Here is a 24,508-nt window from a genome sequence, read left to right on the forward strand (position 1 = left end):
GAGTCAGCCTGTGATGAATAATAAATGCCAGGTCAGCGTGAGGATAAAGCGGGGTGGGGGAGGTGTTAGTGATGTGTTGTCTGGACCACTCCCTTGTAAGCGATGTCTCTTCTACCCAATAGCACAATGCCTGCAGGCACAGCGCCGTATGTTGTTTATAGATTCCTGTTTTCATTGCAGGAATGCTGACAATCACAGATTTCATCATCATACTACACAGATACTATAAGTCGCCGATGGTAGGTCCACTTGACAGATAATGTTTGCATGCTTCTTGCTCCATTGAGGATTTATTTTTTCTTAAACCAATGTCTTATTTCTTGTATTTCAGGTGCAAATATATGAATTAGAGGAACATAAGCTTGAGACGTGGAGAGGTTAGCATCATGATCATGTTTTGTAGCATGCATAATGTAAGATTTTATAAGCTGAATATACTTTAATATTTCATTCCTTGCCACAGAGGTTTACCTTCAAGCAACGTTCAAACCTCTGGTCAACATATCACCTGATGCAAGGTACGTTGTCTCACTATGAATAATGAATCTTTCTGTTTTTGCATGTTTTTTGTGTGTGTGGGCATATTGTTATTGTGGTACTTGTAACTGATCATTGTGTTTGTTGTGTTGCAGCCTATTTGACGCTGTGTACACCCTCATCAAAAACAAAATTCACCGCCTGCCTGTCATCGACCCCGTCACAGGGAACGCACTTTATATTCTCACACACAAGAGGATCCTCAAGTTCCTCCAGCTTTTTGTGAGTCCAACACAATCACTGCCAGTCTGTCTATGAATGAGTGTTTAGCTTTTATAGCATTTTATTCTATATGATGGAAAGTTATGATGATACTTATGCTGGGAACATTGTTATCTGGTCCCCACTTTTATTTGTCTGCTGCCCTCTAGTGGACATTAATAAAATATGCCATCACTTTAAATGAAGTGGGTGGAGAGTGATCACACTCAACATGTCCCTGCCTCATTGTGTGTGTGTGTGTGTGTGTGTGTATTTGTGCTCTCCAGATGTGTGAGATGCCGAAGCCAGCCTTCATGAAGCAGACTCTCGGGGAGCTGGGTATTGGCTCGTACCACGACATCGCTTTCATCCACCCGAACACGCCCATCATCAAAGCACTCAACATTTTTGTGGAGAGACGAGTTTCTGCCCTGCCTGTGGTGGATGAGTCGGGTAAGAGCACGAACGTCAACATTGACAAAGTATAATAATAATGATAAATTGACTTACTTACTTCTTTATGTCCTCTTACAGGCAAAGTTGTGGACATTTACTCCAAGTTTGACGTGATTGTAAGTTGACATTTCTACTGTTTTGGAAGACACAAAATACCAGATATTAGAGGCTAAACTGCTCTGTGATTTATCGTCTCACTTTGCATTTTCCTGTTTGTGTGTAGAACTTGGCTGCTGAGAAGACGTACAACAACCTGGACATTACAGTGACGCAGGCTCTCAAACATCGCTCCCAGTACTTCGAAGGGGTCATGAAGTGCCATAAAATGGAAACAATGGAGACCATTGTGGACAGAATAGTCAAAGCTGAAGTGAGATTTATATAAACACATTTAGTTACCCAGAAATAACCTCAGGACTTATGTGAAATCCATCTGTAATTGTGTGTTTTGTGCCAGGTGCATCGGTTGGTGGTGGTGGACGAGCGCTCCAGCATCGAGGGCATCGTCTCCCTGTCAGACATCCTCCAGGCTCTGGTACTCAGCCCTGCAGGTATAGATGCTCAGGATTGGTAGCCCCAACTCCCCCCTTCTTGTCCTGGACCCTCAGCTCTGTCCCCCACCCCGCCCTCTAACCCTGTCCCAGGTAGGAAACGCACCTGTGTGACTCCTGGCTGGTTGTCGCCTGTAGCTGGCTGCAAGGAGGCATGGTGCCTGACGTCCTGGTTGCCTTGCTGGATGCTGCTGTGTGCAGTAGTGCAACCCTGTCTTCCACAAAATTACGTTCCCATACAACTAAACTGCATTCTCAATTACGTTTTGAGGGAAACGTATTTTCTCCCCGATTACGGTCACAGTTTTAACGTGGTTAACATTGATGGCTGGGGCTTGTCTCCATAGAAACCAACAACTTCTCTTTCCACCATTTCCGCCATCAACCATGGAAGAAATAAGCACTGTTGCTGCTTTGTACACGGTGTGGAGTCCAACATATGTCAGAAAACCAAACGCCGTTGTGTCTGGGTTCACAACATCACCCAGCGGTGAGCTGTATTCACATACAGTGCCATTTCACTGACTGTATCTAGCAAGCCACACCTCGCTACCGCGGTATGAACCCAAAATAAACAGATTGTGCTCTGACCTAATTGCAATAAATGGATCAAAATGATGCAGAAAAACTTCATAATAATGCTAATTTGTAAAAAGTCTGAATTCATGCTTTGTCAGGTCGGTCCACAAGACGACAAGCAAACAACTTTTAAAATGCTTGTTTCGTGAATGAAGTTCACTCAAAACTCAACACAACGTCATCTCGGCATAAATACGGCAGCGACGTTGTAGCTTATACAGAAGTGACAACAGCAAACACAACACGACATCAAAGACAAACGTTATCCGTGCCAAAATATGTTTCCTTCCAAACATAATTGAGAATGCAGTTTAGTTGTACAAGAACATCATTTTTAGGAGACAGGGCTGGGTAGTGTTGTGTGGATTCTTGGGGGAGGATAAGGAGGCTGCTGTCCTCTGTCCAGACAAGAGACTTCACTGCTGCTGGTTCAAAAGCAAATCCCACGTCTGCTCTCACCAGTGCATTGAAATATAGGAAGTCATTTATCATTATTCAGCAGCTTTATAGTGTGAATAGAGAATAGCAAACTGGTAAACTGTGTCCGTATTTGATAAGGTCATACAGTAGTTGCATAGATAGACAGAGGGAAGTCAAGTTGGCCAACACCTCTGTTGACTTCACATGAAGTGCAAAGAAGTAAGCATTTTTACCATCTTCCATGTTAGTTAAGAGCATGTTCAGAGTGGATCATTGGAAAATGTAGTTCATTTATCTACACACAAATTATTTTTTTGGACATATTGGAGATAATGCACCAAATACCCTAAATGAGAGAAAAGCAAGAAATGTGGTGCGATTTTATTTATTTATTTTTTTAGGAATGAGAATGAAATTCACAAACACTCCACAGCTTTGCAGTTTCATGGATTTAAAGATGAAAGCAAAGCTCAACAACATGAGTTGTTGAGAACAAAACTGAACCAAACTTGGTGTCAAAATGAGGTAACATGTATTGAATCATATGGAACTATTCCTTCATGTATTTCTGACTTAAATATCAGAGTCCATAAACTACAATAAAGAGCACAATTACAGTAAACAACACGAATACCAGGCTGAGTTTAAGTAACATTTGCTAGAATTTGGTTTGTTGCCACTTTGCCCCCCTAAAGCCGTCAGTCTGGTGGGATGATATGTTACCCAAACTCTGTCCATGACGCAAGATGAGTCCATCGCTGCTATGTTTAAAAACTAGAAACTGAAAATAAGACATAAGTTTGTCCCATGCAGATGCTTTACGTATTATAAATTCTGCTCATCTATGTTTGGCTTTTAGTAGACGTAATTGCATTTTGCCAGTAGTGAGCTCCACTTTGATGTGAACATGATTTGTATTGATACGCTTGAAAGCAAATAACAGATGCCTGCATAATTTTAGTGATTTCAGTGCTGGAAGTTGCCAAGTGTTGTGGAGGAAACATAACACACAAACTCTCCACTTTAAAGGATGGGTTCACTGTTTTTCAACCCAGGCTTTATTGAAATGTTTATATCAATTTATAGAACCTCAATTTTGTGAAACTAACAAGTCTGCTGTAATTTCTCACAGGGTCCAAACAAAGTCCAATGTGGCAGTCGTTCAGGGCTTCAAAAAGAATGATAAATCTTGTTTCTGTATCTTCATTGAAGTGGGGAGTCATTACGACTTACTAGAAATATCGATTTGTGAAAATGTTTTGGTAAAAAATGTAAAAGTGTATCTAACTACAGATTTATTTTATTTTGTTTGAAGGCCTAAATGGTGTTTTTTTTATTCTTGGGAGAGATCCTGCAGTAGAGTGGCAAGTTTGCCAAAAACCAAGCCGCTGCTGAGGCTGTGTTATTCACAATTATTAATGATGAAAGTGGATGAACATTCAAATAATATTTACGTTAAATGACAGTAATCCTGTGTCCTAACTCTTCTTTTTCTCCACAGATATCTGTAAGGAGGAGAACCTGGCTGAGTGAGAGGGAGGACGCATCAGCTGGAGTGGAGACGTGGTGGGAGTAAATGCGTTTGGTGGTTTAGGTGAGGGAGCGCGAGGCTGAGCGGAGCCAGACCGAATATCCCAGAGACGCCTGCAACTGATGCACTATAGAGGCTTGGAAACCAAAGAGCTAGACAGCTGAATGAAGTGGAGTTCCTGCACTGAGGATTGACTTTCTGGGTGTTTTCTTTTTTGTTTAGTTTGTTTGAACACTGATCAGATGCACACACACACAGTATACTGTATTTATACACACACACACACACACACATACACAGACATGCATTATGGTCACCTGCCGGGTGAAAGGTGGGACTGGTTCTGATGAATTAGGGCTTCGTGTTTTGGGTTGTGTAGTTGCGATCATGCTGCTGTCATCAGTTGATTTTTAGTAGCGTTTTGTTGTCGATACTGAACGTCATCACCTCCTGGAGTTTTTGGTGAGAAAGGTGAACATTCACAGTTGCAACTTATTGTTTGGAAGCAAAACAATTCACCTACAATGTGGCCGTTTTATGACTGGTGTCGTTTAAAAAAAATATTTGCCAGTGCCAATATGTAGGGATTGATGCCCAATCTTTATTTGTGTCTTTTGTTGCCCTGACCACACCACTTTAAAACTGACAGTGTCCTTTGACTTTTTACTGTCAAATGAGTGCAATTATTAGGATTTTTTTTAAAGATATGAATGTTTGATCCTTCTACATCTAATTCAAAAAAAAAAAATTTTTCCTTTATTTGGTTGCATTTTCTGTGATTTTAAACCATATCAGAAGTGTCAAGAATTTCTGTTAAATAGATCTAATTCTAAAAGAATATACTCTAAATAAAATCAATCATTTTGGCACAAAAACACGCAGTGGTCAGAGGCAAATACAGCTATACATCAATATGGATTATATCAGCCAAGAGCTTTGAGTGAACACTTCTCACTCATTTTACATCAGTTGTCATTTATTGCGACTTAACGATGCAAGACCGGAAAATGTCTTTTTAGATGTTTAAAAAAACATATTTTTTACATTTACTTTCAGTTGTTTTGTGTCGCTTCAGATCATCTGCAAACATGCAAAACAACTCGGTTATCTCAGCTGTAGCTCAACAGGACTCATCTCCATCTTTGACTGTAAATAGGATCGTTTTTGGGAAACGTGTCACATAAAGCTTTATTTTTATGAATGTGTCAACATGTGTAAAGAGACTGCAGTTTTAATGTTATTTTTGTAAATATATTGTGGCAATATGTCCGGTTCAGAGAGACTTTGTATCAGATCAAAATGTACTGTAAACGTGCAAGCATGAGAAACTACACTTCAGCAGTATGAATGTCCTTTGTTTTACTTTTTCTATTTTTCTGGCTGCAGAAAAATAAATGGACACTGAATGTACTTTAAAGCTGTGTTCTTAAGTTTTTATTTAACTGTTTTTTAACTGGTCCAAGGATGTGTTTATAATAGCCAAGTGGTTTCCAACCTTTTTTGTCTGTCATACCCCCACAGCGCCATCAGAGGGTCTCAAATACCCTTCATCATACATACCCCACATGGAATCTGTCGGCCTGTTATATGGTTACTGGTTATTGTGGCAATAAATATATTAAAGATCAGCCTCAAGGGATTTTTTAATCCAACTTCGCTGTTTATTTTCCTCCCAAACACATGTGGAGATTATTTGATAATATATATTTAAGATCATAAAATATGTGGAGTTTTCACAATTTTCAGACATTGACCAATCGATAACAAATGAAGATAAGCGTTGCAGCCCTATAATTTGTAGATCTTCTGATGGACATGTTAAGTTCAAATAACTTTTTTAATTTATGTACTAGCACAATGTTTTAACCGAGCACACTTACGCACATTTGAGTGCTGACAAGTTTGTTCAAAAATAATGAGTTATTGCGTTGTCTTCAATTACAGTTATATAATAGGATTTAAATTACAATATTTGTTATCATTTATAATATTATATATACATATATTTCTATAGAAATATATTATATTTCTATATAAATATAATATTATATATATATAATATATTTAAAATAAAAATATATATATTTTTATATATATATATATAATTTTTAATTATTTTCATTACAGTGGAAACGGCTTATAGTGATCACGGTTACAGGGATCAGCTGCTTATTTGGATCAAAAAGCTTGAGATGGAAGCATTCCTATATAAATGCTGTTTAAATAATTTGTTTATAGTAATCAAGTAGTCCGCTTACAGTGTTGATTTGGGGTCTTTTCATACATGACAACATATGGAAAAAAACATATGCTCCTTTCATTTATTATTTTTTTTTCAAAGAAATATTTAGCGCCTAATTGGTGGCCTTTTTGAAAAATGGCGGCCATGGCCCTCAGCGACCAAATTTGCAGCGCCCCGATAACTATGTCTTTTCATACTGTATCATATAAACCTACGTCTGTTCCTGTTATGAATATTTCCCCTTAGCTAACCCACTATTATATTGATTTTGCGGCTGCTGGCTACAGCGCTCTCCCTCAATACTGGAACAATTTCAAAATGTTTTGTCCCCATTAGTCACTAAGACCTCAAAACATGAGAAAATAGGGCTCAGGTTGAAAAATACAGAAGTTAACCTTAAACTTAAGTACAAAAATACTCAGAATTTAGACACACAATGACCCAAAACTATCAGTTTTGCAGTAAATTCATAATTTTGCATTTTATGTCATATCAGCCAAAACCCTGAATAAGCAACTCCACAAAACTAATGTGAAAGCAGAGTTATGGCCAGTGGTGGAAGAAGTATTAAGACCCTTTACTTAAGTAAAAGTAGCAATACTATAGTGTAAAAATACTTTTTTTACAAGTAAAAGTCCTGCATTCAAATTCTCACTTAAGTAAAAGTACAAAAGTATTAGCATCAAAATATACTTAAAGTATTCAAATTAAAAGTACTCATTATGCAGAATGGCTTATTTTGGCATAATATATATTATATTATTGAATTATAATGAGTGATGCACCATATGCATCACTCATGCATCACTTTAATGTTGCAGCTGTCAGTACTATCATGTTGTATTTAAACGTTAAAGAGTTTTACTTTACTTCTTAAAGCTTTGAACACATGGTCTGTATGGGTTTGCTGCTGATCACAGACATGATTTGTAGTTGCACCACATGCTTTCCATGTCTTCCTCCCTGCTGATTACCATATTCTGTGAGATTCAGATGCTTGTCTCACACATTTTTTTCACTAACCACAGACGGGCTGAACAGTCATCACCAAAGCCTTAAGCAGTTGAGCCCTCAGCCCTGGAGCCGTTTCTCTTCGTGGCATGCTGCCCTGAGGATATTTTAGAGCAGGGATAGGCAACCATGTGCCAGAGAAAAGGCTGGTTTTTATTTCTGCTGAACGCTGCAGCAGCTGAAGCTTCATCCTCTATATTTGAAGATGATCTGCTCGGTGAAATCAGCTGTCATTTCCTGTAGATGAGGTAGAAATTTGTTGGCACTGATGTTTTAAACCCTGCTGGAGGGTTTTGTGGAGCGGCCACAAGGTGACACTGCAGCACACAGTTCATGCTTAAAAAATCAGCTTTCTAGCTGGTGTAATAAGTAACTCTCTCTCGTTGAATATTTACATTCCAATAAGAGATGAATGATTTCCGAGGGGTGTGTTTTTTTGATCTTATTTTAAGGAAATTGCTAGTTTTCAGCTGGAAGTTTTTAATGCGGTAAAGGTTGCGTCTAACTGAGGCGAAGGTGCCTTGAGTGGATCTGATGGACTTCCAAATGAGGGGTAAAACTGGACCAGACTTACTCCAGACAATCTGCTTTGATCTCCCAATCTCCCCTGTGATATCCAGAGCTGGGGAAGCCTCCTCTACACCTTGTAGCCCTAAAGCAGAAGAGGCAGGAGGGCTCCCCCCTCCTCGTCTCACTGCCCATCTCTTTCTTTATACACACACACACATTCACCATCCACACCCACACTGGACTCTCTTTTGAAAGTCTTGGGCTTGATTTAAAATTCCTCTTCAGAGCGTGTCATGCATTTTATATGCATGGCGAGTGGGGAGAGAGAGAGAGGAGGGATTGCGTGGGGCTCCAGCCCAAATGAACTTCCCTACGCTGTTGGTCTCCTCAGGGATATATCTACACACACACACACCACCACTTTCTTTCACTCCTCTCCCCTCATTTTCTCGCACCCGCACACCCCAACTCTTTCAACATTAGTTTTACTGCATCATGCTTTTCACAAATTCCTACCGAGCAGCAAGAGTGCCGTAGCCTTTGAAGACAAGTGTGATCAGAACAGAGGCAGGGGGTGTAAAAAAAAAAAAAAAAACTGGCCGCAGGGCATTTTGGGTTTTTGCACTCGTGTTTAGCAGGGCATGGAGCAGAAGAGGGAGGCTGACAAGTGCAGTGTTTGGGGACAGCTTTGATGTCTGATGGGGTGCGGCTGCAGCGTCTGCACGGTCCTTCTCAAGGAGACGTTGACACAACCGAGCGTACATGTACAGTTCGCAGCTGTGGATAGATAACGGATAATCAAAAGAGCACTGTTGATATGCTCTCCATCTTATTGTCTTTCTGTCTTGGAGCTGTCAGGCTATTAAACGGCGTTATGGGTCGCTATAAGCACCATAGATGTGGGTCCATAAGGGCCTACTACACTTAATAGTAGGTTTTATCATCTGTTCACATGGTAGATCACCGAAAGAAGGTATAAAGAAATATAGTAACCTCTAGCGACGTATTAATTATGACAGTAGCAGAAGCGGAAGTCAGGCGCTGTAGTATAGACAGCGTGAAACTCCATATGAGGTGGAGGTCGTGGGCGAAGGATGGGACACAAAACACAGGGTTTTCACTAGGGATGCATTGTTCCGACTTTTTCAGTTCCGATAGCGATACCTGGGCTTCGGGTATCGGCCAATACTGAGTACCGATCCGATACCAGTGTTTATATACCAACAACCTGTTAAAACCTTAACAACCCATTTTAATGCAGCAACAAATTGGTCAAAACTTAAAGAGGAATTAAAATGGCAGTATATAATGTCTATAGTATATAAACATATAAGTTAATTGAAAAGATCGGCCCCATTGTCACCGATACCCGATCCAGCTATTTGAGCCAGAATCGGCTCGATATCTGGTCCGGTATCGGTATCGGTGCACTCCTAGTTTTCATCCCGTGTGAAACCAACAATGTGTAGTTGTCTTTGTGTTCGGAAGTGTAAAGTTTCGCTTTCATTTTTGAAACATAGTTATTCTAAACCAAACCCTTTCCCTAAACTTAACTTAAAGTGGTTTTGGTGCCAAAATCTAAAGAAATTTTTGTTGTGTTGCCAAAACCTAAACGTTTTTGTTGCCTAAACTTAAAGAAGTTATAGTTTAGTTGCCGTTTCATATAGTTTTGCAAAGTTTTAGAACATGTAGCTTTTAAGTTTCGCATTCACTTACGTACTTTCACAACGTAGTAAGCCCCTAATGACCCACATCTATACTGCTGATAGTGACCGATAACGCCTATTTAATGGCCTGATAACAGTCGAATCGGGTGCGCTCAGAGACAAAGCTGTGAATCGATAAAAAGAATAAAAAGCAAACGCAACATGAACTTGGACTGCAGTTGCTTGAGAAATCTGGTTTATTAGGAACAATATGATCCCGCTAGCTTATCGTGGATATAGCAGTAAACAACAGAAACACAATTCACTTTTTTTTAAGTGCTACAGGTTTGTGATTATAGACATAAAACAGTACAGCAACCATGGCGCCTACATTCATATATGCACAGAGAATATAAAAATTACAGTATATTGCTGTTTAACTGCTCCTACTCCTGCTCATAAATCACCGTCTCTCTTACACACACATCACTAGGAGGAATATCACACACTGTGAGCTGCTGTAATGAGAATGGGGTGGTTTATAGTGACAACTGAGACAAGGTTTAAGTCTGGCAGGTCAACATTTTTACAGATAAGCACTGAGTTATCATGGGAGCACAAAGCTGACAAAAGTTAAGCTGATGTATTACAGTAACACTAGACAAACCCTCCACAGAGAGATCATATAAAACCTCACTGAATAGACTCAGTGAAGTGAAGCGACGTGTGTTCTCCTTAAGCTACTTTTTGTTTTTTTTAAATTAAACATTAATACAAGTTAACTTTGGTTTCCAGCTCTCTAGAACTATACTGTAAATCTGTGGCAGTTTAAGCTGTAAGTAAAAGTTAAATCGACAGTATAGCAGCCTTAAGCCAATATTAATACGACACAGAAATTCACTTTTTTTTTAAAACATCTTTCTTGTTATAATAGCAGCCAGGAAAAAAAATTTAGTTACAGTGTGATTCCATAGAATAGAAAAAGTGAAAACAATTTCATCAAAGTACTGTTAAAAAAATCTGGTACCTCTCAATAAATAGAAAAATGCAAGTCCTTTGCTGTTATTTGTTTTCTTATATGCTACCCTATTCTGTTATAAATATGGTTACACATATGTATTGTGTTGAAGACAGTGTGCCTGTCTTTCATCCATGCAACAAAGAAGATTTTTAATGACAGAAGAAAGAAAAAAAAAATCACTTTTCCATAACCGACTTGCTAAGTACTGTGTACAACAAAATATTTTAGAGCTTGTGAGCATTTTCCAAATTATCTATCAGACTGTAACACAAGACAAACATCGATAAAACAAATCAATGACTGAATGCATTTTGCAGACCGGAGAGAAGGGACATCTCAGGTTCCAGCACACGGGACACACTGGCTTTAGCCCTAAACTGAAACCCTGCTGCCGCGGTATCCCAGGTTTTACTCAGTCCACGTCAACATACTCTTTGTCAGAGTGGATTCTAGCGGTACCGAGTCGCTGCGTGGCCTCAGCAGCTGGAGGACACATGTTGACCGGGTCAGCTCTGAAGCCTGGGTGAACCCAGACAATCTGACCACAAAAAGACTGAGTTAAGAGTAAGAAAGCGGTAAGAAACAGTGGTAGAAAATAGAAAAGAACTTTTAAGAGTTGTTGGTGCTGAACAGTGACGGTGCCTTTTAAAGGGGAGTAATTTTAGCAGAGGAGTAGTCTCGTTCACATCGCTTTGCTTGAGGAATGCACATTTCAAACATCATTCATACACCGTTAGTAGCTATACCTTTGAAAGGTAAATGCACTGTAAATCGTGTATATATATATTAGTACAGTATAAAGAGCGGCAAACGCCATGTAGGGAGGAGTTCGGGATGGATGGGTGGGTCAAAAAACACTTCGGACTTCACTGGACTTTCGCCCAGGAGACCGGTGTTTCTATCCCGTGTGAGTCACATAACTTCCGCACTTTTTTACGCCACTTCCATGATCTTTTCCTAAATCTAACTCCGTAGTTTTGTTCCCTAAATCTAACCAAGTATTTGAAGCGTAGTTATTTTAACCCAAACGACGATCTTTTCTTAAACCTAACCAAGTCGATCTTTTCCGAACACCAAGTAGTTTTGTTGCCTAAGCCAAACCAAGTTGATCTTTTGCTAAACCTAACCAAGTCAATCTTTTCCTAAACCTTACTAAGTCGATCTCTTCCTAAACCAAACCAAGTCAATCTTTTCCTGAACCTAACCAAGTCAATCTTTTCCTAAACCTTACCAAGTCAATCTTTTCCTAAACCTAACCAAGTCAATCTTTTCCTAAACCTAACCAAGTCGATCTTTTCCTGAATCTAACCAAGTCAATCTTTTCCTAAACCTAACCAAGTCGATCTTTTCCTAAACCTAACCAAGTCGATCTTTTCCTGAATCTAACCAAGTCAATCTTTTCCTAAACCTAACCAAGTCGATCTTTTCCTAAACCTAACCAAGTCGATCTTTTCCTGAATCTAACCAAGTCAATCTTTTCCTAAACCTAACCAAGTCGATCTTTTCCTAAACCTAACTAAGTAGTTTTGTTGCTTAGACCAAACCAAGTTGTTTCCTGTGAAAGCAGAGGTTTATTTTGAAAAGACTATATGCATGTAACGAGCGGATATTGACACATTCGTAGGAAAACGGAAAATGCGGAATAGCTTTTCGTAAGATATCCTACCAACCGTTGTATGAGGATACATTGTGCAGGGGCCATACTCCCTTCTTAAGAAGCTTTGTTTTACTTCTACCTCACTCTTTTGTGCTGTTCTCAACATTTTCTCTCAGTATAGTCATCAACATATGATTTTTTTGCAAAGACAGATTTCTTCTTCGGCATGTTTTTCACTCCTCCATTCGCCTCTTTTTTTCTGCGGTAAAACCACACAATTTGGGGTTTGGCGTGCTGCAAAAATTAAAACCAACATAAAAATCGAGGAGCTTTCAAACTCTGCAAAGGAAAGATCAGCAGATCTCAGTCTTCCACGGGCCCGTCCTCTACATATTAAAGGCCAGGGAGAGTATAATGGTGCAGTGTGTTCAGAGTTCACTGGAGCTGTCTGAGGAGTGAAAGCAGTAGACACAAGCCGCGCTGGTTGTAGCAGGCTGTTTCCATTATACATTCTGAGCAGCTGTTCTGTGGAGGAAGTCCTTTGAAGGACGGCTGCAGAGGGGGGTAACTGGAGTCCACAGTTCAAACGGGGTTCTTCACCCTAACAAGCAGGGGCGGGGCTGCGGCCGCGTCCTCTCCGGCGTGGGGCATCACTTATTGTCCCTGCACCCCCATCGCCAAGGCCTCCAAATAGAGGTCCTGCATGAGCTCTGACACATGCAACGTCTAAACTAACACTCAACATTCATGCTATAACTAGTACAGAAGCAGGCAGAACAAAAAAAAAAGAAAAAAAGATGCATGCCACTGATGCCACCTCCTAGTCTCCTCGGTTGTACTCAGCTTAGTGTGATTACATCTAAGCTGCCTCTTTTCAAGACGTCCTTTTGCTCTGTATGTGCTGGTTGCTTCAGTTGTTTTGATTTGTGTCTGTTTTGACGTGGAGGGGCGAGGAAGAGGGAGTTTTGTGAGAGAAGGCTTTGAAGAGAGCCAGATTTGGAAGAGTCTGAAGGTTGTCTCTGAGGGGTCAGGGGCGTCTATAAAAAAGGAAAAAGAAGAGGCACGAGGAGGAGGTGGAGGCTGAGGAATCAAGTCTAGCTGGTAGAAAGAGGGCTCGTTCACTTCTGCGTAAGGTACGCTCCGATGGTGAGGCTAGCTGCTCCGAGTGCAGCCAGACCGAAGACCGTCTTGATGGAGGGCCAGGAGCAGTTGAAGAGGGAGTCCCTCTGTCTGTCATACAGCTCCACAAAGGCATCCTGTGGGAGAGACAGGAAGACAAAGACAGACAGTTAATTAGGCTGTCAAAGAATGTGTGTTTACCCATGTGTGTGTTCTTGCGTCAGCTGGTTATTTGATGGGAGGAGTCTACTAGATAAATATAATAAAAGGTTCAGTAATTTGCTAAAACAGCTGAGCACTGTAGTTTTTAAATAAACAGAAGTCAATTTGTAGGGGACTATTTTCAGTTGTGGATTAATACACATTTGGTGCTCTATAGTTAGTATTTACAGCAGCGAGTGGGACTGACTCAAAATAAACTACAATGCCCATAATCATTGAAATGAAGGAACACCGAGTGCAATAGTGTGACTCATTGATGTGTTTTTAATAGGGCTGTCAATCGATTAAAATATTTGATCGCGATTAATCGTATGGTTGTCCATAATTAAGTAAGGGATAATGTACAGCGATCCGGTCATTATTGTGAAAGAATCCCCGACAGGGCGATGCTGTTGTCTCTCATCGAAGGGGATTCATTCACAACAATGACCTGCTAGCTGTACATTATCCTGCTTATTACACGGCTACTTACTTAGGAAATCAGTATTTTGACACAAAAAAGGTCCGCCGGAGTCCGACATCAGAGCTGCACCCATAGCAACGATCTGTTATACATAGCAACGGTCTGTTATACAGAACTTATAGACCCCAGAACGCCGTGATTGACCAATCAGGATCGAGTATTCAACACAGCCGTGTAATAATCGTGATTAATCGCAAATGTTGGTACAAAATGTACTTTAAAGGGAGATTTGTCAAGTATTTAATACTCTTGTGGGCAAATATGCCTGCTTTATACAAATGTATGTATATATTTATTATTGAAAATCAATTACCAACACAAAACAATGACAAATAGTGTCCAGAAACCCTCACAGGTACTGCATTTAGCATATGCTCAAATAAGAACATGGCACATTCAAGCCCAACAGGCAACAACAGCTATATCAGTATCTTCACTCTAGCTTTGTTGAGCCCTCTTCAACCTCCGAAATATCAATTGCGTTAATGCGTTAAAGAAATTAGTGGCGTTAAAACGAATTTGCGTTAACGCGTTAATATGGCGTTAACTTTGACAGCCCTAGTTTTAATAGTTTTAATAGTGTTTGGAGCTTTACGACACAGAGGAATACAGTATGCTTTATCAGGCTTTGACTACACAGCCCACACTACGTAGTAGTAATAAGAAAAATATAGCCATATCATTTTAAGGATTGGTTCACCAGACAATATATTTGTTTCACTTTCTGATGGTGGTTTCTAGCCATACAGATAGTTTTGCTTTCACTTCACATATCCGCATTTGAGATTTGACGATGGAGGTGAAAAATGATGTTAAATTAATTTAAAAAATAACATTTCTGTCCAACAACAGCACCCAGGTTACATAATCCACAGAACACTGTGGAACTACTTTTGTGGGAAAAAAAAGTTGCTTCTGAATTTATTAAATGTAATTTTTAAATGCTGTTATCACCTGGCAGCAGAAGTCTTAGGGGTAGATGGCTCAAAATCTGACGAATAAAACTTATCTGCACGACTAGATGTAAGAAATTTGGGTGAACTGAACCTTTTAAGATGTAAATCCCTTGGCCACCACCAAATATGGGTGGAAATAGAGTGTTATTACACCCATGCTGCAAGCAGATCCATTAATGTTCACCGCTCACACACACACACACTCCTACTCAGACGGCGTTCATGCAGAGAGACACAACACGCCCAGAAACACACACTAGACAAACATGGGAATCACCAAAAAAGAGCTCATTCGCAACTGCACGTCAACAGATTTTGGGTGTTTGTTTTTTTCAGCATGTGGATGAACGCTTGCAGCACTCACGCATAAATATATTAATGTTACTCAGAGGGTGCTCTGCTTTCTGCTGCTAACAGGAGTTTTTTTAAAAGAGGTCTGTTATACATTGAGAATGTGTATGTGAGGTCCGTGGAGCAGATACCACGGGTGTGTGTCTTCGATGAGGAAATACAGACATCTGCTCATGTAGTGACAGCAGGAACAGCTGGACAGGAAGTCATGGTGCTAAGCTCCTCGCTCTCCCACACACACACACACACACAAGTAGATTATCTTGAACCCGACCAGAATAGAGTGTGTTTTAGAGCGCTTTAAGAGAGGATACATCAGCAGTTTCCTATTATATATCAACTCTTTTGTTGTGAAGCTAACCACATTGTAGTGAAGCTTTACATTTGAGCCCCTTTGATGCCTGTTTTTAGCTGTAACTTGACCTATCTGTGGACAATGGTGAATTGTTAAGTTTAATTCACTCCAACATCACTGTGTCAGTTCCCATGGGAATCTCTCATCATTCTATTTTAATCAGTCTTGATTTAACTCAATTTACCTACAGTAATTATGTTTTGTGTAACTCTAACTGGAATACACACGTTTTATTCGACCTTGATCTAAAAGCAAAACTGGGTCATTATACTCTTTGTGTCACATTTTAATATTCAGTTTCCTTTTTATCAAACATAAGCCCACACAGGATTTAAAAAGGGAGACATTCATTCTGAAGTGCTGTGGGGAGACAAAAGTATTTCCTGTTTCCCTCTCCTCCCTTCCCGTCCTGTCGCATTCCTGAGGCCGGGGGCCAGTCGATGACACAGAGGAGGAAGGATCAGCAGTTTCTTCCCACTTAAGTCCCTCTGGTGTCAATACACACTGCACTTTTAAATCAGCCGGCAATATCTTTAACCACATGGCATTTCCTTTCTTGCAGAGGAGCGTTTTTAATTATCCAGGGCCAAAAACAAGACTCTGTGAGACTGAACTCATGTGCTTTGAGCTAGATGCTAATGTCGACATGCTAACATGCACACAATGGCAACGCCAACAGGCTAATTCTAGGCAGGTATGATGTTTACCATTACAGTTCAGCATATCAGCATGCTAATATGTGCTAATAGCACTAAACACAAAGTACAGCTGAGGCTGATAGCATTAGTTTTGCAGGGTCTTCAAAGTTATTACCAGACCAGTCGCACTAAATGGCGTATGAACGACACGGTATTTGCAAGTCATTTTGCATGCAATAACGCCATGTAGTCTGTATCGACTACAATGTAAATGTAACATGAGAAAGACAGCTTATGGTGGGTGGGAGGGGAGTTGGATGGGTCCAACAAACACAGGACCTTCACAGAGACTGGTGTTCGAGACCAATGTTCATGCCCCAAAGTGTTGTTGAGTGATTTTTAATTTTTCTGTACTTCTGTTACGTTGTTTCTGTACTTATTTTAAGCCCAACCATGATGCGTTTCCTAAACCTAACTAGGTGGTTTTGTTGCATAAACCTAACTGCAACCATTACCGTAGTTTTGTTGCGTGGCGTACAAATGACATGCAAAAAGGCAAAAATGCATTCGCATGAAACGTGGAATGTCCTTGTAATGTCCTGCTATTTTTATGCCTTCATGACGTATCTTTCAGTTTAATTATAGGCATTCGTTTTTTTAAGGATTCTGTTATCGTCAAATATATGGGTACAGCCCTAAATGTACTGTGTATAGCCTACAGGGTACTGTATGTATATATTACTGTAAGCCCCACAGCTAGAGGGCGTTTGTTTTGTTTGATGAAATGAGTATGGTCAATTATAATTCCCATCGTTGTATGCATTGTGTTTACTCAGCTCCATTGTCATATCAGAAGATCTAACAATATTATCTATCAGTGCCATAGTCTAAGAAGTGGACGCAGTCACCGTGATGTCACTCATTGGTTTGTGGACTGCCATTTTGAAGCCTCAAGTTCAGCATTTTGGCCGTCACCATCTTGGTCTTTTGCAACCAGAAGTGACAAGAGAGGGTGGAGCTAAGTACAACCGAACGCTGAATAAGACATTTTTAGGCGACCAAAATGTTATAATTAACTTTCTTGAACTGAAAACACACTGTGAAAGGGTTAAAGTTGTAAGACGAAAACACGGACAACTCCCAGATAGGACAACACAGTGGTAGCGACCTGTCAATCACTAGGTAGCCACGCCCTAAAGCATCCCCTGCTTTATGGTCTATTTGACTCTAAATGGGATCATAATTTACTAAATGAACATCATGCTGTATTGAAGAAGACTTGAAACTAGCGATTGAGACTATAAAATCATATTTACAATGTTTACTGAGGTAATAAATCAAGTGAGAAGTAGGTTCATTTTTCTATACAATCAGACTTCTTTTTGCAACCAGAGGAGTCGCCCCCTGCTGGCTGTTTAAGGCACTTCCACATTGGTTTCACTTTCCAGACTCGGAGTTGCCCACTGATAAGTGCGCTGCACATAGCGTTGTTTGATGCATTCTGTGACATTTTTCTATCCCAAACCCGCCGGATCAGCAACCTCTCTGTGTTCCCGCATCTCCTGGTTTACAAATTAAGCACTGGGCATGCTTCTAGCATAGCTAAAAATGGAGAGCCAAATGTCAGATGGCTTTATTCTAGAGAACTGTGAACAAGCCCTGTCTTTCAGCAATGATCCCCTCCCTCCCTCCTCCTCTCCAGGATTCAGGTATTAATTAGAGAACAAGCTCTTCAGTCAGACCTCCAGCTGAGGGGAATGTGTTAGCTGGCAAAAACACAGCCTCAGTCTTTTTTTTTTTCCACCTACTCCAGGAAAATAACAGTTCGCTGAGGCAACAACACAAACCAGCCACCAGGTCCAGCAGTAAATGCATGTGACTGACTGACAAAATGGCAAACTCATGATGCGTGTCCTCAGTATGTCCCAGACGCTCGGCATTAGATTTAAGTCGGAAACAAAAGTGGGCCAATTACGGTAAGAGGTTCATAAGAGCGGTGATGGATGTTTAAAAGAATCCCACAAGGACACGGACGGTAATAACTCCAGACTGACCCAAGGGAGAGCTGGTGGGAGGGAGGAAGGGTGTCAGGTGGATATCATGAGACTGAGGCATGCTCCTTGAACTTTTTTCACCCACACCGTAGCAAGCAGTGCTGCCTCAACCATGTGATGAGTGTGAAAAACAAACCTCGGTACAGTACTTTCTATTTTTTCCCTTCCTCTCCCTTCTTTCTTTTTCCTCTGTCATTATGAAAAATCTGAGCCTTTTGAAGAAAATAATAATAAGCAGCTGGCAAAGAGAAACAGAAAGTTTGCAGGGACAGGAAAGGACAAAACATCTGCATTCATCACATCAACAAAAGACTCTATAATCCTCAAAAACTCATCTCACTGCCCTGCAGCAAACCATCTGCCACCGGCAGCAGGTGTGCATCTGGGACATAAAGTCCAGGCTGCAGCTCTCCACAGTATTCATTTTTTGGATCAATGGCTTTATAAAAGGTCACAGCCGCCCTACGGAAGCCAAGAATCCAATGGGAAAATGCCTGGCCAGGTTTACACACTCCCTTCACTTCGTTTTTACTGCACACAATGAATCCCTCGGAGAGACACATACAGAGGAAAGGAGTCAGACTTGAGAGGATCCCGTACTCAGCCATGGGGTGGCAACTCGCTGCCTGAGTGTCATGGTTACCCCGGCTGGAAGCTTCACACATGATTTTCTTTTCCCACCAGCAGGAGAGAGCCTGTCTCGACCTCTGATTTGTTTTTCACATGATTTAGACCTCTGGGTTTTTGCTCAGTCTTTCTCATGAGCACAAAGATATTTTTTTTTACACTGTTGTCATCCTCGGATGGCCTTACGCTATCTTAAGAGCAACAGGAAATGCCAAACATTTGCCAGTTCCTTTGGGTATCCCCCTGCTTTTGGGAATGATCCCTCGACTTGTGTGCAAGATAATGAGTCATCTTGTGGCGCTTGGCTAGCTCCGTTTAAAAAAAAACCAAGCAGCGCTTTGCCAAAACAGAAAAATGATTAGGCAGTCATCTCTGTTTTGGGACGTTTCTGTGGGTAATTGCGGTCAGACGGAGACTGAGAGAAAGGGATGTGGGTTAAAGTTCAACTTGTAATTAAAGTGCCTGTTGTGGCTTCGCTGCTATATTCACCTCTAAACCGAGCATCTCCCCACGCTCTGTTTATTTCCTAAGCATTCACATAGTAACGTGAGTATAATATTGCATACGCTGCAGCTGCTGCCGCCCCTCTTTGATTTTCTAATGAGCTTCATGCAGACTTCTCCACCGCTAATTAAAGTCAAACAAAACTCCCATTTCAGGATCCAAAGGAGAGTAATGGGAGATAGAAGGAGAAAAAATGCAAGGAAGGCATTAATGTCCTTTGTAATTGATGTGTTTTGATCCAAATATACACTAATATCTCTCTCTTTCATGTGTGTATATATTATTTTTTTTATGTATGAATGCATACACGGATGCACAAATAAAAAAATACCCCTCTGCAGACACAATAGGTGACAGGACAGCAGCCTCTCGTCTGGCAGCAAGGTCAGTCAGGTTCGATCAAGTCCCTGGAGTGTCATCCATCGACTGGTCCAGCCAAAATGAGATGACGGAGGAGTTTCTTGCAATACTCATTACCGGGTGAATCCCCCTGTGTCAGCACGGCCAAACAGCTTGGAGCTGAGGACACTGAGCCCTTCAATACACCGTGACAATACTGCAATACTCGGAAACAACAACCTCGCGGCCAAGTGATGATGGCAAACTGGGAGGAAAGCTGTACAAATCTGGGAAATACGCCCAATCACGACACGACAACTAACAAAACAATAATGCTTGTTTAAATCCCTGAGTAGCATCCTTGATTTAAAACACATAGGCCTACACTTAGAGCTGAAACGATTAGTCTATTAATCAATTAGTCGATGGTTCAACATTTTGTGGAAATGCTTATTCACTTTCTGGCAGAAAGTTAGAAGACAAAACTGATACCGCTCTCATGTTTGTCAGTTAAAAACAAAGCTACCACCAGCAGACGGTAAGCTTAGCTTTGCACAAAGCTAGCCTGGCTCTTTCCATCATAGGCGGCGCCAGGGAGGGACTTGAGGACGCTGAAGCTACCCCTAGGATAGCCACAGCACCCCCAAGAAATTCCTGTGGTTTATTAATAATTTTTAATGCCTTAGAATAGATTTTATTGAGTGGGTTTTTTGAGTCAAAATGTGCGCGCACATGAGTTTGACGGCGGATTTCCAGCGAGTAAGGGGGAGAAAAAGTCGCGGAAACGCATCAAAAATCCACAGTGCCTGAAGCACATTGGACAACACTGAGGTGCTAGAGAAACTAAACAAAATTGTCAGCACAAAACAAAAAGCATTATTTGTTAAGGCTACATTTATTGATCAGAGCATTCACAATAATCACTCAAAATCAGCTGGGGGAGGTGCATAGAAACAGCTGTTTATCTCTCTCGTTGAACACCACGGTCGGTCGAGACGCAAACACTACGCTCTGCTCATTCATATAACATTAGCTCTATGTTTTGGAAACTGTCAGTATTTTTAGTTTGTGACCTCAGAATCTGAGGCTGAAAAGCACAAACCTGTGTCTGTGGTGTGCTGCTCGTGTATAAGCCCTGTCCCTGGCATAGCTCTGTGAAATTCTATATCGAGGTGTGTTTACGTGGGCAGGCTTGTGAACCTTAATATCCCTTGAGCTGAATATCTCGCCTTGTGTTTAACACAGAATGACATTGCATCTGTCGCGGAGCTGGTAGCCTGCGTGTGTGCGCGTGTGTGTCAGGGGTGTTGAAATAGAAATTAAACTGTGGCGAACGGCACATTAATGCGAAACCCTATATTTCAGAGCACCCTCACTGAAGAGTCGAGCAACCCACTCTTCTCCACCAGCACCTCTAAATCTCACTATTACTGTGTTATAATCTTGTTTGTTTGTCAGATTAGCCAAGACTCCAGGAAGTTACTGGTCCCAGTCAAGAAACCTCCTGTAAATGGCTAATTGACATTTTTCCACTCGTTTTTTTGTACAGATTAAATGAACAAGATATATGTGTACCAGTATATGTGTTAATTAGTGAGCGTTAGAAGTGCTAGTAGGCGGTTTTGTTACCTTCGGATATAGCCAAGCTAACGGTTTTGTGTTATTTCAAGTCTCTATGCTAAGATATGCAAACAGGCTGCTGGCTGTAGATTTATATTTAGCTAACGTCAGTTTACAGGCAGACAAGATAGTGGCATCGATTTTCTCATCTACCTTTTTGCCAGAAAGCAAATAAGCATACTAGCTAAATTGAAGGTCTTTGGACTGTTTAGGATGTCAACTTGGGCTCTGGGATCTTGTAATGGGCCCTTCCTAGTATTTTCTGACATTGTATAGACCAAACAATCAAGAAAATAGGCTAATCATCGGATTAATCCAAAATAAAAATAATTATTAAATGCAGCCCTAATCCAATGCATGATAATTAATTTCATTATGTATTTTTATGTTGGCACAGGGAGCTATAAAACTGCTTGGGAGACATTAAACCACCTCGTAGAAGAGATGAATAATTCTTCAAACTAAACCATGAAGTACATCTTTACAAAAACCTTGACATTGACACACCACCTCCTTTAACAATATAAAGCCTTTTAAATATAACGCTTTTTTAAATAGTCCTATAAATTCACCCAGTGAATTAACAGCCTTTTAAATGGCTAGACAATGTGGTAACTACGGAGTAACATCAGTCTGTCTGATAAAAAGTAAATCCAGCCGTTAAACAAAAGAAATGGGAAACCTTTTTAATTAGCTTTCGCTTTGAGTGTCATTTGAAGACTCAGGTTTCGCACTTGGCAATGTACTTTCATTGGACTCGACCGTAAAGGAGAAACAGTTTTGACGTTGGATGCTACCCTAAAGGCTCATAAATATTCAAATGTACGTCAATAGCAGCAGCAGCAGTAGCAGCAGCAGCATTTGTGTGTTTACAAAACAGCACGTTCTCTCTCGTGGGAGTGAGCCTGCTCTACTGGAACATGAAACGTGATCGCCAGTAAATCACCCACACTCCTCATGACACCCTGCATTTTTTTATTGTCTCCATTATTCATTGTCTAAACCAGCCAGATAAATGAAGACTGTAACTTTACACATGAGACTTTGGTTTCTTTGGAGATGAATAACGCTTCAGTAAACTTGTTTTCATCCCATCAAGGAGGAGCAGGAAGAGGACCACTGGAGTCAAAGCGTCCAATTTGTGCAGCAGCGTCTCATTTTTTGGAGAGCAGAAGATCAGACAAACATTTCTGATATATTTACTTAACCTCGACTGAGCAGTTATATGATCCTTGCAGGCCCTTTATTCCTGTTGAGCCCATTGATTTTTATTTAGCTGCTTTGATCCAACATGAAATGAAGGGCTGTGTGACCTTGCAGGCTCAGAGAGGTGAGGGCAAGTGGATGGATGCAGACTGTGTTTGCTCTCACTCCTGCACCCCTGGTTTATCTGCACGTCTGAACGCTTTACTGAGGCTCAGAGTGTATCACTTACAATCAGTCACTTGTGCATGCAGAGCAGAGAGACGATCCTTTTTCTCTCACAATATAAAATCGACCTCTTTAAAACAAGACAGCCCTGTGATTTTGACCTTGAAGCCTTTTTTTCCAACATGAACAATCGATCCGAAATCCTTCACAGTTGCCAAAACGTGGCACAATGGCTTCCTCAAATAGATACAATGAAGCTGAAAGGGGATGTCTGCCTTGTCTGAGGATGTCTGCGCTGAGCCCATCCGGCCCCTCAGCGCAGGAGGAAGTGACAAGAGTCAGTCGAAGCTGCAAGACTTCTGTGCTGCTATAAATATCAGGCTTCATGTGAGCTCCTGGTTCAGGGCTGCCCGATCTAATAAAACAACTCCCATCTCCGCTGCTCGGCCCATTTAAAAGGCCACCGATGACGCGCGCGAGAGCAGAGGAGAGAGTGGAAAAGGGCTGCGCTGAGTCATCATCAACACTTGTGGAGGCTAGTGTGTTTGGAGTGCATTAAACCTGGCTTGAGTGGCTTTCCAGTAAAGGCAGGATGTCTGCCACTTGGATGTCTAATGGCTCTGTGTTTTCTCCAAGGAAGCTTTGCACACAGTACATCGGCTGTTCCAGTGACGTGGTAATCCATGTAAGCGAAATGAAAGCCAAAAAAACTGTGGTGCTTTTTCTGAGGTAATTGTGTGAAACTCTCGACCTCCGTGGTTGATGTTTTGTTCCAATTTTGCACACAAGAATGCAAGTATAAAGTATAAAAAGCCACTTGGTAAATTAAAGTAGTATCTGTGGCATTTAAAACATGCGGAAACACTCAGCGGACAAAAAAAAAGCAATGCCATTAACTGCAGTTTGGGTTAATGATTAAACACAGAGGTAAAACTTTCACATTTCAGACTGCTCTATCAGCTTTAAATCAGCTTCGGATTGCTGTGTGCAGGAACCATTTTATTTTTGGCAAAACAAGGGAGCGTGGGAGGCCCCCCCATAGCTGAGCCGCTCTGCCTGATTGGTTCGGATAAAAGCCTCAGATAGCGACCGTGGGAACCAGCAGATTCCCAGGTGGCCTGTTGCTTCTCCTGTGACAAACAGAGCCCATGGGAGAGGCTCATTTCCTGTGACATGGGCGGCACACTGCTTCAAGCCCTTAAAAGTCATATCCACTGACCCCTGAAGACCTCGAGACCACACAACCGCCGTCTCAAATGCAGCGGAGCTGAAAATAGCCCGACTGATGTGAGCCAGAAACGACTACTGTATATGGCGTAATGAATGGGACGTGTGGGAACACCATCTGCAGCACGCTTGGTGTGCAGCGCATGTGGTGGCTGATTGTCTCGAACTTGCCCAAGAAATGAAGTCATTTGGTTTTCTTGTGATGATGCATTCAACTTTTCCGTTGTTGTGGCTTCCTGGAGCCCTGATGTAACAGAATGACATAATCGCAATGTTGGAAAAGGTGCTTTTCAGGCAGCCGTGACTGAGTAAGTCTTTGTAAAAGAGCTTGACAGTTCACTTAGTGTTAAGTCACTTCCT

The 24,508-nt window shown here is 41.1% G+C and overlaps 2 protein-coding genes across 7 annotated transcripts in view; one reads left to right on the forward strand and one right to left on the reverse strand.

Annotated features, from left to right (window-relative positions):
* The window catches only part of LOC141777257 (5'-AMP-activated protein kinase subunit gamma-2-like), a 28,097-nt gene extending 22,405 nt beyond the window's left edge, over positions 1-5,692 (forward strand). For 3 of the 4 annotated variants that reach the window (XM_074651354.1, XM_074651355.1, XM_074651356.1), the window contains 9 exons: positions 181-239; positions 332-377; positions 464-518; positions 633-759; positions 1,026-1,191; positions 1,273-1,310; positions 1,418-1,564; positions 1,652-1,745; positions 4,246-5,692. In XM_074651354.1, coding sequence (XP_074507455.1) covers positions 181-239; positions 332-377; positions 464-518; positions 633-759; positions 1,026-1,191; positions 1,273-1,310; positions 1,418-1,564; positions 1,652-1,745; positions 4,246-4,277 — 764 coding nt within the window. In that variant the 3' untranslated portion in view covers positions 4,278-5,692. Of the gene's footprint in view, positions 1-180; positions 240-331; positions 378-463; positions 519-632; positions 760-1,025; positions 1,192-1,272; positions 1,311-1,417; positions 1,565-1,651; positions 1,839-4,245 lie in introns of all 4 variants that reach the window. The other variant, XR_012595874.1, reaches the window with a different exon arrangement.
* Positions 5,693-9,923: 4,231 nt separating this feature from the next.
* bcl2b (BCL2 apoptosis regulator b) overlaps positions 9,924-24,508 on the reverse strand; it is a 30,995-nt gene continuing 16,410 nt past the window's right edge. The window contains exons 2-3 of one of the 3 annotated variants that reach the window (XR_012595876.1): positions 12,218-13,558; positions 9,924-11,983 (exon numbers count right to left, since the gene is read on the reverse strand). Coding sequence is in view for 1 of the 3 variants with exons in the window: in XM_074651360.1 (XP_074507461.1) it covers positions 13,421-13,558 (138 nt within the window). In the remaining 2 variants the exon portion in view is untranslated. Of the gene's footprint in view, positions 13,559-24,508 lie in introns of all 3 variants that reach the window. The other 2 variants (XR_012595875.1, XM_074651360.1) reach the window with 2 other exon arrangements.

The sequence above is a fragment of the Sebastes fasciatus genome, chromosome 11, assembly GCF_043250625.1.
Source record: "Sebastes fasciatus isolate fSebFas1 chromosome 11, fSebFas1.pri, whole genome shotgun sequence".
Classification (NCBI taxonomy): domain Eukaryota; kingdom Metazoa; phylum Chordata; class Actinopteri; order Perciformes; family Sebastidae; genus Sebastes; species Sebastes fasciatus.